This window comes from Ambystoma mexicanum, chromosome 3q, assembly GCF_040938575.1.
Source record: "Ambystoma mexicanum isolate Mex_15411 chromosome 3q, UKY_AmexF1_1, whole genome shotgun sequence".
NCBI lineage: Eukaryota > Metazoa > Chordata > Amphibia > Caudata > Ambystomatidae > Ambystoma > Ambystoma mexicanum.
The window spans coordinates 333,028,373-333,045,691 of NC_090926.1; the positions used below are offsets into that span (position 1 = coordinate 333,028,373).

Below are 17,319 nucleotides of genomic sequence, written 5' to 3' on the forward strand. Positions count from 1 at the left end.
CCAGGTAGCTCCTGGTAGTTGTTGGTTTCTAGCTAACCAGGCTGTTCTGCACTACAAGCAGGAGCATATGAGCTCCTAGCTCCACTTAATTTCGAACCCTGTGATACGAGCAATGAGCTTGCTCTCTCTTTTTTTTTTTATAAACAAACCCACAATCACGTATTTGTACTGAAAACAAACATATGGCAAATAATAGGACAAGCATATATAAGAGTCGGTGTTATCAATGTGTGTAGATAAATAGTCCTTCACTCAGTGGATAATTTGCCAGGACCCAGGAAAAGCACTTCATATGAAGAGTTAATGACAAGTTTAAGAAGAGCAGGTGTTGTCTTATAGTGCTCAACACCTGAACACTTGAATGTTGAAATGCATCTATAATTGTTGGTCAAATATGAAATGGTCAGTTAAAGTTTGACGATTTCTAGAATGCAATTTCTTTTTCATTATTGTTCATGTCAAGCTGTCACACTCATATAGAAGAAGAAATGGTCTTGTTTCTTTAAAAAGAAAATATTTTCCCACTATATCAGCATAGGTGGAGTATTGAAAAAGCACCAATTCGATGTCAAACGCATGTTGACTGGACTGAGAAGCATGTCACAAGTTTAAAATCCCCAAAACAAAAAGATATGTTTGTGTTGTAAGGTATAATGTCCATTTGAAAAAGCATTTGGCGCACATTATGTTATTTGATATTTGTATAGCGCCTACTGCCATTGTTATGGCCACAAAGCACTGCAGTGGATGAACGCTCTTCGGAAGACTGTAGTCATGCAAACATGCAAATAAAATGAGCAATACAATGCAAATGAACTGTAATTCGCATTCTGTGATGAGCAGAGAGGACAGGCATTTTCATGCAGGCTAATTGTAGGCTAATTGCAAAGGCATAAGGAGAACTGCTATGTCAGTGGCTATGCGACAGCTAGACCAAATTTTATGTGGGACACAGCTGCATTCTATGGGTTGCAGCGCGAGATGGGGCAAGGGTATAATTATTATTATGGTACTTTTGGAGGATGTACCTAGATTCAAGAAACAACAGAGCGCTTTACAAAGATATACAATACAGATACATAACACGCTTTACAGGAGGTATACAACAGTGCAGACGCATAACAGAGCGTTTTTCAGAGGTAACAATAGACCTACAGCGGGGGGTAGAATACAGAGAAGGGGTACAGCTGTACAAGGTAGCGAGGAGGGGGGCGGCGTCTAGAGAGTCAGGTGATGCGAAGGGCAACGCAATGGCCTACATGCTGAGGAGGAGAGACTCCTTGAAGAGATGGGTCTCGAGTTGTTTTCTAAACTGTAGGGGCAAGTCTGATGCTGACGGGGAGGAGGTTCCATAGTCGTGGGGCGTGGGCAGAGAAGGCTTGTTTTCTGGTCCTTTCCTTTTTCACTTTGTATTGTAAATAGTCTATCAATCCCTGGGGTAACTGTCTACAATTGAGGGCTCTGCTATACTTTACATGCAGAACACATGCATTAATGGCTAATATGCATTAACAAGCAAATTACATGGGCAATTGTTAGCTAAGACAAAGATAACACCAGCGCAGGTCCTCTTGTCTGTACCATCTCATTATTGCAGTACAAATGTAATATAATTAAAAGTGATGAAACTTCACAGTAGAGAAAAATTCCAAGTGGTGGAACCTCGGAGTAACAAAATTCAAAATGGCATAAGCAGCAAAACTCAAAATGACACAAACATCCCAGTAGGAAAAATTAAAGTAGAACAATTTAAGCTGCACAATGTTCAAGTGGCGAGACTTCACCATAGCAGGATTCAAAACAGTAGAATGAATAGTGACAAATCATGGATTCAAACTTTTTGCATGTCAATTGCATCATCCATTTTCTTGTTTTCAGTGGTCCTTTGGATTGATAGGGGCGTGGGGGGGCAGCAGTGCCGAGCTGGACGCCAGCCGAACAAGCAAACAGTTAAGGTGTTCTTATCCACTGCCCTGTAAAAAGGTTGGGATATAAAACATTTTTTTAAAGATAGAGTTGTGTTGAAAGGGGGTGGGCTTTTTCTTTTTTGAAAAGATGAATGGGCTGGGGTCATGGTGGAAGGAGGGACTTGGGGGATAGGGTTGTTGGCGGGGGTCACCTCTCCGTAGCGGCAGTGGGAAGCAAGTGGCTGCCCGCACCCGCTTGCCCAGGTGTTCTTGGTGTAGCTGTTTGCGTTATGTGACCTCGCAGCAACACGAATCAGGGCCTGGGAAAGGCAGCCTGTGGAGGATCAAGGGGGTATTTTTCTTCTTTTTTTTCAAGATGGAGGTTCTGGTGTTGTGGTGGAATGGGTGTGGGCTGCATTTAATTTAAAAATTACGGAGGAGCATTATTTTAAGGGGAAAAGAGGAGGGACTGGGTTGAAGGGGGAGGTGGGTATGGGCTTTTATTTAAAAAAATAAAATAAAAGATGAATTGGCATTTAAAATTAGGAGGCTGCGTTTTGCTACTTACATACTCACAGCTGCACATTGGTTCTCGTTTCCTGTAATAGGCTCACTGAGTGCTCCAGATAAGATTTGGAAGTGGGAGTATTTTATTCCCCATATTTTAAGTTGGGAGTAAAAATGTAATTCGAATTCCCAATGAGAGTATTTCATAAGTGGGAAAAATATGTTTAACGGGAAAATTGAATTTCTTTTGGTAATAATTGTTTCTTTGCACCTAGTTATTCATGCACATTACAAGCTACAGCATTACTTCATCTGATCAGCCAGTAAGAACAGTAGTTTCTTCCTGTGCTACTGTATGCATTACTGGTCCAAACATATCCATGGTAAAAGCGTTTCCCAATTTTTGTTGGGAGTATTTTTACTCCCTATTTTTGGGGAGTATTTACCTATTTTTAGGGAGTAAAAGTGGCCGACACACCCCTTATTTGTAGGGCTGGGCTCACCCATCAGGTGTTCACTGCATCCTCAAGTCCAAGTTACGTCCCCAAAGTCATCCATTCTCAATCACAATTTCACAGCTTTTCCTAGTCACATTACAAACAGACCCATTTAATTCCTCAGTCAGGACCATTCACATCACAGGACCACACAGCTCAATCCCTTTCCCTACACATTACAACACTGGCAATCATTCTTTCCCAGCTATGTGATCTCAGCCCTGCCAATTTCCACCGAGTCCGTTTCTTAGCCACTTGCCATCTCTCAATCACAAGCCACCTTTCGGAGGAGCAAAATTGCCCGACATATGTATTAAATCAGTATTCTTGTTAAAATTGTCTCACAATTAAATCAAGTAACAAAAAAATAAAAATGACTTTTCAGCAGTGGATTCAATTGGGGTCACATTAGGATTAGCCACCCTTCAAGACCATTATTTTCTGATAATGGCCAACTAAGTTATTTTCCCAAACAGGATGAACTAAGTCTGTGATTGTTAGAAAGCTCTGAAACCCTTTGGGTGACAAGTCACGTTGAAAGAAAATCCATCATTACATTAGGAAATTAAAATCTTTTTGTGCGAAAGTTGAAGATACAAAACAGGTGTTGCAATGATAAAATATGCGTTCTATAGGCTTCCCCACATCACAAAAACGGTGTGATCCCAGCCCAATTACTTCGTCTAGCTGAGCCTCCTCTCATTGCTGGCTAAATTGATGATGCTACATGGAACCTTCAAGTGTTGAGGGGCGGTTCAACTTGCAGCGATGAGGCATGCTCAAGTCCCCTTACTTTTAGGTTCACTTATGCAGAGCAATATTTGGGATTAGACACGAGGATACTGTGCATGAACATGAGTCCACTTCCACACCACCATGAAAAGGCTGGCATGGCAGGGCCAGATAGCATGAAATGAATCAAGTACGGAATAGAAGTTGCTACGGAAACCCCATTACACAGGACACGCATTTCCTCATTGCGACCCCCCAAATACCACTTTAAGCACGGCTTCTGAGCTGCCATTCTCACAGAAAATGGATGTAAGCGGATTGGCAGAAAAGACACGAATCCATTTCAAAGGCTGCTTGAAACTATTACAACACCGTTGACTTGTAACACGTTATTCTACGTTTGTGTAAGCCAAACCACAGGAGCCGCCCTCCCCAGCACCTATCTGCATCCCACTGTAGAGTTCCGCTCTTCATCGTCAACTCAATCAAGCGGTACCCTGCCGACGGTCGCCCATTAACAGGACACCCCTGCACCCTCTTTTACATTCTCCTTTTCGCTTTTCTGTCCTTTAACATCCTACACGTCTGAATGCGCCATTTCTCTTTGCTTAATGAGCACGTATTGGAATCCCGCCTCTTCAACTTTTCCCAATGCGTATCGACTTCCACAACTCTAATACCCCCAGACCACGCCCCACATTCGAAGGCACGCCTCCGCACCGATGAAAGTTGCGCCCATCCAGACGGACGACTACCCAGCAGTTCCGTAGACAAGTGTCGTCAGCCTCGAACTCCCGCACGTATTCGAACTTGCTCTTCGCCATGGTAACAACGTGGCTTCCAGTTCGAAGCCAGCGACACAGCACCGGCAAAGACAGGGGAGTGAGGCGCAAGCGCCACAGCATACCGGAAGTTTGATAGAATGCGACCCGGAAGCAGACTTTCTAAACTACCCGCCCCTTAGCGGACTCCTAGTTATAGTTTAACTTGATGTTTCACTGATACCCTGTTGTAAGAAGTGCACTAAGGCCGCAATGAAGTAAGGTACTACACCTGCGTGCCGCGATGATAGCGTACAAGCGCAGTGTATGTTATGAGAGTAGATATTAAGGGTATTATTCAGTTTGTCTGAACCACTATCAATTTTTTTATTTATAGGAGTCAGCTGATCAAAGTCAGCCTTTCAAATGTTATATTTTACAACTAGAATTTAAAAAATAACAAAGAAAACAAAATCATTACAATTGTAATTTTAACATAATTCTACAAGGTTCCATGTATGTGGTTAAATAATGTTTCCTTTTTTAAAAGTAAATAAAAAATAAAACAAAAATGTACAATCATAGAAGATTTAAAAACAGCGAGTAATCAACTAAAACATTTCTAATATAACATCCTAGCCATTCTGAAATTTAGGAATTAAGAGTCATCCCTACATAAGAGAAATACATTATTTATGTATGCACGCTCTGAGAGTATATTAAGAGACATCACTATCGTTATTTACACATATTGAGTGAAAAAAATAACTTCAAAGGGGTTTTAAGCATTGATCCATGGTGCACAGCTTTCATACATTTGGAAATTAATATATTCTCTACAGTCTCTATGTTGGACATGTAAGATTAAGTGATTGCAGAAAATTCACAATGGCTATATTTGTCGATACTCGTTGACAATTGAAGAGCGCTTTCCATAATGATTCAGGCGTTAAGTTGTGATATTGAGAGAAGAGATGGTAGAAAAATTTCTCCCTCACATCAAGCAACTGAGGTCACAAGGTTAATAAGTGTTTGATGGTTTCTACTTGATCTACTCTTAAACAAAATATGCAACAGTTTTCTTTCCTGCCAATTAGGTTACGAGTAGCAAGTACATGTGGAATGAATATGCTGCCGTCAGGACCTTGTACCTGCCGCCAAGTGAAGAAATGTGAGAAGATGACGAGTAGCACTCAAAATGGACTGTTAGTCTCCCTGCCCGCCCCATTCTTAAAGGTCAGTTTTGAAGAACTTTTACCCCATGAAAGCACACGGGGCATGGGAGGCTCAGGCTGGGTCTGGTGCATGGGGGGTACCGGTGCAGAGTCTCCACTGAAGGTCCTGCCCCTACAGGAGCTGGGGGAGGGGCACAGCGTAAGTTCGGCAACACTACTGTTCCTGTCATCCATTCCTTCAGTCAAAGCCGTGGGAATAAAGGGTAGAGGGGGCAGTTAGCCCTCTGTCCCGTTAACATCCAGGGAACTGAGCCCCGACTGCTCTTCTTAGCAGTATAGGCCTGACATCCCCGGCAACATTGAATACAGCTAATCCCGAGAAGGGGGAAAACGATCCCCCACCCTGGCCGAGCAGCAAATGTTACTTCAAGACTCACAAGAAAGACACAACAACTGTGTGAGAGACTTGACAGAGGATATTGACTTTGATGGAGACTAAGTATACTTAGAAGAGGTCTTTACCCATCCAGACTCACCAGAGTATGCTATCTTACAGCCTCTAGATAATTCCACAAAGGCTTTGCGTCAGGCATTTACTTTTACATCGGCCACAAATCGTGTTTCTAATATTCTAGAGCTTCAACATTCAGTTCTGGCAGCTCCTCTAGCTCAGGACATAGCTGAGCGCAACTCCACGATTGCAAGGCAAAGAAGGACTACTGTAATACCAATTGCTCGAGCCCATTAATTATTGAAAAACCTAATGGAATGATATTTAAGGCAAAGTTACCAATGTTTGAATCAAAACCAACCAAAGATACTAAAGAAAAAAACGAAGATTTTTTATTTTTAAACCAAAGATAATGTACAGGGCGAGCGGGAAGAGGCTGTTCCTACCAATCTAAATTCGATTCCAAATGGTAATACATTAGAAATGGACAATTAGAATGTGTCAAGAGCCGGAAAATCTGCAAGAGTTTCAATCTTCTTCTTTGTCGTCATCGGCTGACACCCGACTGGGCTCAACTTCTATGAGAAATGAGCCATCATATTAATATCAATTACCCTCTGCTGGAGCAATAGATCATACTCAGCTTCAGAATATGGTGATGGCAGCCTTGTCTGTGGCGATTAATCCTTTCATAAAACTCTATGAAAATATAAATGAAACAATAAAGGACCAGGCAACTCTTCTGACGATGATCCATATATCCAAGCTTATATTTTTTGGAATCCTTTTCGGGGTCTGTGCAGTCACGTCTGGATAAGGAAGCTGAATCAACAGCACAATGTTAAACTAGACTATTTGACCAAGCAAGAGGGGAGGAGGCGGAAAAAACATCTTGAGGACTTCCATCTTGTATATATTGAAATGGTCTAGACACACACCATAAAGGAAAATATTACCAATTAAAGACTGGGTCAATTGATCAATGGGTTCCTGTCTGTACTTCTACTATTAGACCATCGTCCAAGGTTACTAAGGCGAGCTGTGACCCTATTCTACCGATCATAGCGTCTCCATCTAAAAATCTAAGTTCTCATTTGGTGAGAGAAGGCAACAATGATGAACAAAGGCAAGAGTGGTAACAAAGAGGAACTCCAAAAACCCCAGGAACTAAATGGAGCAAAAGACTGAAAGCAAACAAAGTATGAAAAAAAGTTGAACACATAGTTTATAAACTGCCAGCATTTACTAGACTGGTTGCTATAGTGAATACATCACATGATTTAGGAAAGATATGATACCTGTCATACTGTAGTAGTGCAGTATGTGGTTATTGGCACAAGTGCAACAAGATGGACAAATCTAGAACACATTCAAAACTGTTTTATTATTTTTCACATTCAAAACTATGTTTTATTATACCAATGATACACAAAAAATGATAGCATTCAGGGAGATTTAACAAATATGCAGAACAGAGAAATCTTCTGGGTGAAACTAATATAACAAATATACAAAACAGAAAATTGTTTGGAGCTGATGTATTGCAGATAAACATAAAACAATTATTAGCAGAATAAACAAATGTAATTAGAAAAATCAACTAAATTCAGCCGATGTAGCTCAAGGTTGCACATCTGTTGGTAGTGCTAGTTGTAGTCCTCAGACTGAATTTGTCAATAGGGCTTCAAGCCTTGGCTATGCCGTAAATATCTACCTGTCCCTGACTTAATTAGTGTTGATTTGACCAGTCTGTAATAACGGATAATCAGCCAAAGCACTGTTTTGTGGTTTGATGCTACACAACTGCTTATCTCAGAGCTAATAGGAATAAGGCTAATACACAACAAGAATGAGGCTGATACACAACACTACGCCATCCGCTGTCGTGAGTGGTAAAAAGTGTGATGTACCACGTTCACTGGTCACGGGTGTGGTCACAACCCCTGTGCATGGACAGTGGCAGAACTGGCATTTCGGTGGCGAAATAGAGGGAATGTACGACCTTCATCAGGATGATAAATCGTTTGTTCAGCCCCTAGAGAACAACCAAACAAAGTTGATAAATGGGTTGTACCTACACTAATGTAAAGGCAAATATAGGTATGAAAGGTATCAAGTAAAACCTGCATAACCGGGCATTCACAGCTCCTGCAAAAGGTCACCCGGGGAGTGCCCGCCCTGACTAGCCCTAGTGTCCATGCATTACCAATCTAGTGACCAAGAAGAGGAACACTATGTTCATTAGATGAGGAGAACTTGGAGAGAAACCCGGTGTAGGCGGCATGTATAGAAGAGCAAGTACTCTAGTGCCGTTCCCACTGAGTTATTTGTAAGGTGCAAATAAAAAGAAAAGAAATGCCAGCCAGTCAGGCCGTATTACCTACCGAAGGTATTACTTCATTGTCAGACATGCGAGTGCGGTGGTTCCGTTTTATGAATGGTCATACCACCATAAAGTACCTCTGAAGAATCTGTAAGGCTCTAATGGGCTTCTGTGTGATCTGATAGAATAAACTGAAAATAGTGTTTATTGTTTAAATATCCATCCTCCCATGTGTATAGAGTCAAGGATCAGTTGTAGATTAAGCTGTGCCCCTCAGTAAAGTTAACATACCTGCTAGGAGTACTGCAGGCTCGCGGCAGTGAATGCCGTCTTTTTCGAGTGTACCTGCGAGTTGGAGAACAGCTTCAAATGGCTCACACCATTACGGCGGAGTGCTGGCGGAGAAAAAGGTAAGCAGACCTTGGAGACGGGGCGTACTCATAAGTACGGGAACTTTTGAATTAATTTGAAAAGGCATCGGATGGGTGCAGACTGCAAACGACTAACCTGTAACGAGGAGCCGAGATGTGTCAAATTGCACACTTCAGCCGCTGTCGTAGTGCTGCTTGAGACGCTTCCGTGTACGTGGTGACAGGGAGACAAATGAGCCCAGTCAAAGGGGCGTGGCTCAAGGTAAGTCAATCAAGCCATGAAGAGCAAAAGAGGACTATGAGTAGGCTAATGTAGTTCTGAGGATGCACGGAAAAGGGTTTGTTTTTTTAATCAAAAAAAGGATGAACGAAGGCACTGATTCCATGAGCATTGAAAAACTAGGATGCATTAGGATACTGCAGTGTGGCATAATGCCTAAAATGGGGAACACTGCCCTAACCTAAAAGAGGGAGACTGAAATCTCTCAAAAAATTTAAAAAGAAATGAAGCAAAAGAAGACAGGACACTAAATCAATAAAAACGTGTCAAGGTCTATGATCCAAGAAGTTAGATATGGAAGGTAGGTACTAGCTGGCAGGTCTGAGAGCCCAAATGGACAATAGTTGAAAAAAATAACATAGAAAGTAGGCCCTACCAAATGGGAAATGCTTTGTTTAAGCCATGATCTATGGTGTCAAGAAGAAAAACCCAGCATGCTTCCTTACTGGCCAATACTTTGTGTGGATTAGCAGCGTTCTTGACAACATCAATGACCCATCAACATAGGCCTTCTGTGGAATGGCCGTACTCCATAAAGTGGCTCACCAAAGGTGAATTAATGGCTTTGCATCTAATGCGGGACAATGTTCCGTGATGTGAGTTTGCACAGGGCGAGTGGTTTTGCCAATATATTTGAGCCCGCAGGGACACTCGATGCAGTACACTACCCAAGCTGTTTTGCAATTCGAATGGTGCCATAATTGCCAGGTTTTACCATTAAAAGGAAAAGCTTTGATTTTGAGTGCAAATTTGCAGACTGAACAGGACCCACAAGGAAAGTGGCCTGTAAGGGGCCGCAAGTCCCAGCTAGTTGTTGTAGATCTGGAGGGTTTTATTAGGGCAGAGGCATGGACCAGTTGGTCCTTCAGGTTTTTTTGCCTTTTCATGGCAAAAAGTGGTAGTGGTTCTTCCGGTGACAACAGTTGTGCCACAGACCAATATTTCTTAATAGTTTTCTTAATCATGAAAGTATTTGGACTATATGTTAGGGCACAAACCAATTTATCATGTGGTGACTGATTTTTGGGTTCAAGGAGGGTTTCTCGGGGGGCTAACCTTGCTCGTTTGTATGAGTCTGAGATTAGCTTTTTCGGGTACCCCCGTTGTTTATATTTGGTGGTCAAAATCTGAGCATGATGATCATAATCAGATAGTAGCGTACAGTTCCTCCTAAGTCTCAGGAAATGAGAATAGGGCAGACTTTCTGTTTGATTGCGTGGGTGAAAACTGTTGAAATGCAACAAAGTGTTCCGATCAGTGGGTTTAGTGAATAATGAACAGATGCGTTTATTGGCCTGGTGTTGAATCAGGAGGTCCAAGAAAGATATGTGAATGTTACTCAAAGTCATTGTGAATTTAATTGTGTTATGGCATTGCTTAAGCCATAGCAGGAAGGCATTAAAGGCATGGTCTAGTAAAAATTTGTATTGTCCCTACGGGTCGGCCATGTTTTTTTAAGCCTAAGTGGCTCGATTTTAGAAAACTTTCCTATGGACCTTACCCGTGTTTTCGTCCATTAAACACACGCAAAAACAAGCACCAGGGAGCCGCCATTTTCTCATAATCCTATCTTTTCCCCCATCGCCCTGGCTGACCTGCTTTTGCGGCACTAAATCAATTCCCCTGCCCCTGAGCCTGACATTATCAAAACATTCATATTCCCCGCCTCTCTCCGTGATGTTACTGTGCTGCGTAGGCAAACGCGCCCAGTCGTGTTCTGCGCGACTCCACACAGAACCCGGAAACCAACACAGATCAACTCACAACACAGCGCGCCGCAATTCGGAATATGAAACTGTACTTTAAAATGAAACAGCAACACAGTACATTTGGTAAAGTACATTTATTTGACATTAAATGTTTAGAGAATATTCAGCAATTGCCATATGAACTCCGAAAGCCATTTATTTTCTTTTATCTGTATCCGCAATAACTGTTCCGTTTCATCTTGAGTCACGCGCTGTTCCTTTATGGTACACAGGGTGTTCATTTTCGTAAAAAGAATCACTTTGGAAGCACGGTGAACCACAAGGCTGTTCCATCAAGTAGGCACTAGGCCAGCGTAAAGGTTGATATGTTGCTTCTAGCCACTAGTACAACGTAAGGGCATGTGGGCCCTTGGCGATCGTCCCATAATATGGTGGTCGTGCTCCAGTTGTTGACACGAAGCTGCAGGTGTCTGCTGAAGAATCCATCCGCCGGTGTCTCAAACAGATGGCAGTGGCAGAATGGGATCAAATACCTGTTATGAAAACAAAAAAGTTATAATTAGTCTCGCTAGCCGAACTTCATTAATATTACTCATTTCATTTATTACGGCCGATCAGAAACTATTTGCTTGCAAGGATAGTTCAATGGAGTATGTTCGTCTCTAAAAATCAATGCGAAAAGTAACGAGATAAATCGAGGCCAACACACAATGATAAACGACAGTTAGTCTACATGCGTGAGGAATGATATGATATATGATATGGCATTTGTAACGCGCCTATACTCAAGTGTTTCTAGGCGAGACGAGGCAGATGGGGAACAAGGGCAGACAGACAACGATACTACTAGGCCAGGTGTCTTTCTGATCGCGCATGGGGAAGGGCTGTACATGGTTAGTTGAATACAAATTAAATAATAGGGCCAGCTGGTGGCAAGTGCAAGGTAAATGCCGGGAGAAGGGGCTGAAGGATACAGAGACAGTCCCGTAGTGCAGGTAGGCAGTGCAGGGAAAAGTGGCTGGGCCAAGAACCGAGATCGGTGAGACCAGTGGACCTGCATGCCCATGTGCCCACTACGAACACGTTTTACTTGCTTTTCCTTGCTCTTCATTCATTCATTTATTCATGCATCCATTCATTAAATCTTCATTCCGGTATAAAAGCGGGTAAAGATTTACTTACATTATATTTGAAATTTCCATTGTGTCTCTTCGTAATGCAGTCTGTAAAACGGACCGTGCTCTTGACAATGATTTTTCTTATACTGAACTAAAATGAAACTCGGTCTAGTTTCTGAATTTTCTGACTTATCGTCTCTTACGTTATTGCACACTCCCTTCAAATGTAGTTCTTTCGGCATGGTCCCTGTCTCAAGGTCAAAAAACAATAGACCCTTATACTTCCAGTGCGACTTGTGGGCCTCATCTGGGCGCTGTCCTTCGCATTCTTTATTTGCAACATCACGTAGTAAAGGCATCTGTGAGAACTTGAAGTTTACAATCCGTCTATGTAGTGCGCCTCAATGTGCAAATGCGAACTGGCTTCTTTCCCAAATGCCACGGCCCGCTTGGCTGGCGCATTCTAAGTGCCCCAATTTTGTCCCCGTTGTCTGCGAGCTTTGCAGCCCAAATTGAGACATTTAATTTTTTGCGGAAGGTCAGGGAAAGTATAAAGTACCACAGGAGTTGAGTTAAAAGTGAGATTTATTGTTTGTTTGTTTGTTTTATTATTTGCAATACACAAGCCTCCCCTCCGTTAACAGTGCGCAGCATTTACATTTACATGAGATGAGACATGAGAAAAATATATACATACACATATGTGAGGTGAATAGAGAGAATTCAAAGATAACACCCAGCTTGTTCGCCACCCATGATGGTGAAGGTAGGGGTTAGGTTTACAGGTACACTGTACAATAACATTTATTTACAAAAAGACAATCGTATTGCAATTATTTAAACCGGGATTTGTACTTCACAATCAGCTGTGCTTCGGGTGGGCATGGCATAGTCGCAATGTTCGGTGGCAATGGATCACTGCTCTGCACAGAAACGTCCATAATTCCATATCTGTGCTTCTCTAACACAGCAACAATAAGGCCTTTCACAAAGTCGAACTGCATTTCATCATAGACTGGTTTGATCACCCATTGCTTACTTCGTTTTGAAAACACCTTAGTGTAGCGAGGCATCCTTACTTTACCCCTAGTCCTAGATTGTTCACGTCCGACATTGCTGTTATGGGCCAAGACCGCTAGTAGAGTACGATGTTTCATGCCCCGAAAGCTAAAATGCAAGCGCTTTGGCCTGTACTTTAGGCACATATTGTGGAACACCTCCAAATCTCCTGTGTGGCAGAATTCTGTCAGTCCTCTCAAATCTCTTGATAGAGTTTTGTCGAAAACAATCTTCTCAATGGCTTTGTGTGTCGGTGAAGATGGAATCAACCACTTCTTCTTCCGTGCTTCCTCTGGGGACAAAGGGCCATGTTCACATTGGTGGAAATGTTCATTTGCTGTCCAGCGGTGAACGTTGGTACAGTGGTGCATCAGTGACCGACATTTTTCAAGTAGTATTTCCACTGACCCCTCACAAGTTTTTTGAGCTCCACCAAAGATGGTTGATGATAGAATGTGACCACTGCAAAATACTTTAAAAACCTTTTTTTTTTTCCCTGCAGCCGAGATTTTCTTATTGATTGATTTAGCAAGATGCCATACGTCAAATTGATGTTTAATATGTGGGAACTGCTCTCTCATTGTCTTGGCAATTGAAATGTGTCTATCCGTGGCTATGAGGTCGATGTACATTCCCCTTGATTGTAGATATTCCACTGATTTTATAAATCCTAGTTTCTCCATGGCCACTGACGATGTACATTGTGTTACCTGCACGACCACCAAACTCACAATTTTCTTACTATCCATGTCCTGAAAGTGGTAGGTGCAGTACTTGGCAGAAAATCCAGGGCTGTCGCACTGTCCATCGCCGGCTAGCCTGAATCGTTTGCCTTCGAATGTACTTGCTAGAGACAATTGTTCAATTTTCCAAGCATCACTAATGGCCGGAAACAGATAATCACGTTGGTATATGTAGTACAGTGCTTTAGAAATGAAATGGAGTCTAACAAACTGAAAGAAAGCCTCTAACTTTCTAAAACTGGAGCCACAAAAAAGTGATGCAGCTGCACACAGTAGATTGCCTGCTGGCAGTTTCCCCAGCATCGGTTGTGCAGACCATGAGAACCTATGATTTAATCTACAGGCGGCATTTATTTTGACGTTACTGCCTTTTATTTGACGAGTCACATTAATCAATGGCTTCCCACATACTTTCCCTCTAATGGAATGCACACATTTCAGCATACTTATAATTTCCATCAAACAACTGTCGAATACAATGTATTTGCTCTCTTTCATTAGACTGTCATCCTGCGTCAATGTTGTTTCGGCCTGTGACGTTGTGGAGATTTCAACACATTGGAAAGTAATATCACTGATATCAAGTTCTGATGCGTCTATGGATGCTGCGGCTGTTTCATTCTCTGTCATTTCGACATCTATTACTTCAACATTGATGGGAGAACACAACAATGTCGACAGGTTTTTTGGTGGCAAAATTGTGGTGGGTGTAGATTGTGTAAATTGATCTGCAACTACTTCAGAGCTATCTTCAATACATTCAATAACATCTTCTTGTGGTGGTGCGGTCGCACTGTAGCTATGGTCCAATGCAACTTTGCTGTAGTCTCCAAACACAGTTAATTCATGTTCTGGCCATTGGACATGAGCATCTCGAGCCTGAACACGCCTCGCCTCAATTAATAGTTCCTCCATAGTGTACACGGTCTGGCAAGCCACATCTCTCATTCGCTTCACTGTCTGTGTGTGTATAGTTCTGACACCCACGGGTAACTGGAGGAGAGATTGGAAAAGGGATGTTCAGTTTAAACACAAGATGGAGTGTAGTAGAATTGACTGGAAAATAACATAAAATAGTCCCCAGCACAAACATTTTTTTTAAAGTTATGAACTGTTTGTAACTAACCTTTTTTTGTTTTTTTTCTTTGCAACTTTTTTGACTCGACCCTCAACATCGGCACGCTGTAGCTCCGATTCGTTTCCGCATGTCCTCCCTTCCTCTTGCGCTGCAACGACTATATTTTCTGTATCCGCATAGACAGCACGGAATGAGGCTCCATCGTCTCCCTGAAACATAGTACTTTCATTACTATGTATCAAAATATTGTTAGCATAAAACACACGTGAGGACGACCACACAGGTACATCTCAATAGCCAAACACGATTTAAACATTGTGTGCAACAATCAAACGACAAGTATTCGACCAGTGGTGATCTGTCAGTATCCATACCTCTGGCTCTGCATGGACTGCCATGAATGGTTGTATTGGAGAGGAGGCATCCGCATCTCCCTGAAACACAGTACTTGCATTAGTATGCTTTTCAATATTGGAAACACAACACACACTTGGGGTCGACGGCACAGGTACATATAAAGAGATAACCACAAATGATGCATTGTCCAAAAGAATCAAGGAAAATCCAAATATGATCACATTTCATCGACTTATTTCAACGATTCCTTTACATCTGCATCATCTAAATGAGATGTTGTGATTGTGGTGGAAGCTCCGTCGTCTCCCTGAAACACAGTACTTGGATTAGTATGGTTTTCAATATTGGAAACATAACACACACTTGGGGTCGAACGCACAGGTACATATAAAGAGATAACCGCAAATGATGCATTGTCCAAAAGAATCAAGGAAAATCTAAATATGATCACATTTAATCGACTTATTTCTCCGATTTATTTACATCTGCATCATCTAAATTGGATGTTGTGATTGTAGTGGAAGCTTTGTCGTCTCCCTGAAACACAGCACTTGCGTTAATAGGGAAGAAAGTATAGCAAATGGAATCACGTTATATGATCACGCATGATGGAGCTGTCATTATCCATAACTCGTGCTGCTGAAGAATATCTATGGATGTTGCAAATGTAGTGCGCACTTCCGAAAGCTGTCGCGCCGATTCGTATACGGATGGTCCCGCTTCCACTTCCCCTGGAATTACTTGAATGTCAGGCTCTGCATCAAGTGCAGGGGTTGACGCTCCATCAACTGCCTGAAACATAGTACTTGCATTAGTGAGGATTACAATAGTGAAAACATAACACACACCTGGGGTCGACAGCACAGGTACATATCAACGGCTAACCACGAATGAAACATTGTGTAGAACAATCAAACGACAAGAATTCCAGCTCTGATGATGACGCTCGATGGAGCTGTCAGTATCCATACCTCCTGCTGTTGAAGAACATCTAGAAATGTTGTAGATGTGGCAGACGCTTCAGCATCTCCCTGAAAGACAGTACTTGCATTAGTATGGATAACACTAATTATAACCGAAAACAAACACCAGCGGACGATAACTAAGGTGTATATCAATTGGAAAGCACTAACCAAACATTCGGTAAAATGATTACACGATAAAATAAAAATATTACTTGACATGCATAAAACAGGTCTGTAGCGGATTAGCCTAGTAAGATTACCTGATACGCGCTAGAAGTGGTTGATAACTGCGACCACGTCAAGGATGTAGAATGTTCTTGCTTCAGATTCAAGGGATAGTCAAGAAGTTGTAAAGGTAAATTAATGATTGATAATGAAATGCCAATATTAAAAATAGCCATGTAAGGTGACAGAATACTTGTAAAATGCCAATACAGCACAGTTCCCTGTTCCCATATATATACATTGCGTTTGTGGGTTATGAAATCGAAAAATAATATATTGGTAAATGTCATTATTCAAAAAACTATACAATCATATCAATATCGAAATTATTACAAGGGATAGAACACCTACAATATCAATTAATCCGTTCGGATACCTACACACTACCTCAAGGCCTAAAGCTAAATCCGGACACTTGACTCACCGGTGGCGGAATGTGGACGAATGGAGTGGGAATAGCGTTTTCGAGCAATTTCCGTGTCGTTCGGCGTTTATTCTTCTTTGTTACCCAAGATGTTGTGTACATGTCCAAGGAAAAGTGCCGGCTGCAGATGCGGTATCGATCACCCCTCTTGTCCTGTAAGACTTGTTGGACACTACTTTCCAGCTCATCCAGTGGATATCCGCAATGTCTGACCCATTCTCTTATTCGATCAACAGTTTTTGGGAAAACATGCATTGTAGTGCCTTCAGATTTCGCATGGGTCTTCGAAGGGCAACCGCTAATCGAACAGGCAGGTTTTTTTTGATAAATCTGAAAAGTAAATATCGACATTATTATACAATCTTCAAGAATAAAGATTTGATACAAAAGTAAATGAATCATACAATGATCAATGCAAGGTTTGTTTTGGTCACAGGAACTATACCAGTTCATTATGTGCGGCTTAGTATTTGCATAAGTTGCAGAAATGTATAAATGATTTGACTAAAAACTGAACATGTGACTCATCCCTTGGATGTTCTGTATTGCACGAGAAGGAAACATGCTTACATCATAGACTGGACCCCCGAAGGATGCAATTCGATGACAATTGACACAGATGAAAATAAATAGATCT

At 41.8% G+C, this 17,319-nt stretch overlaps 1 protein-coding gene across 2 annotated transcripts in view; it reads right to left on the reverse strand.

The window, feature by feature from the left end:
• Positions 1–4,594, reverse strand: part of THG1L (tRNA-histidine guanylyltransferase 1 like) — a 326,539-nt gene extending 321,945 nt beyond the window's left edge. Inside the window, exon 1 of one of the 2 annotated variants that reach the window (XM_069653924.1) lies at positions 4,364–4,594. In XM_069653924.1, coding sequence (XP_069510025.1) covers positions 4,364–4,548 — 185 coding nt within the window. In that variant the 5' untranslated portion in view covers positions 4,549–4,594. Of the gene's footprint in view, positions 1–4,187; positions 4,285–4,363 lie in introns of those variants that run through there. The other variant, XM_069653925.1, reaches the window with a different exon arrangement.
• Between the last annotated feature and the right edge of the window lie 12,725 nt (positions 4,595–17,319).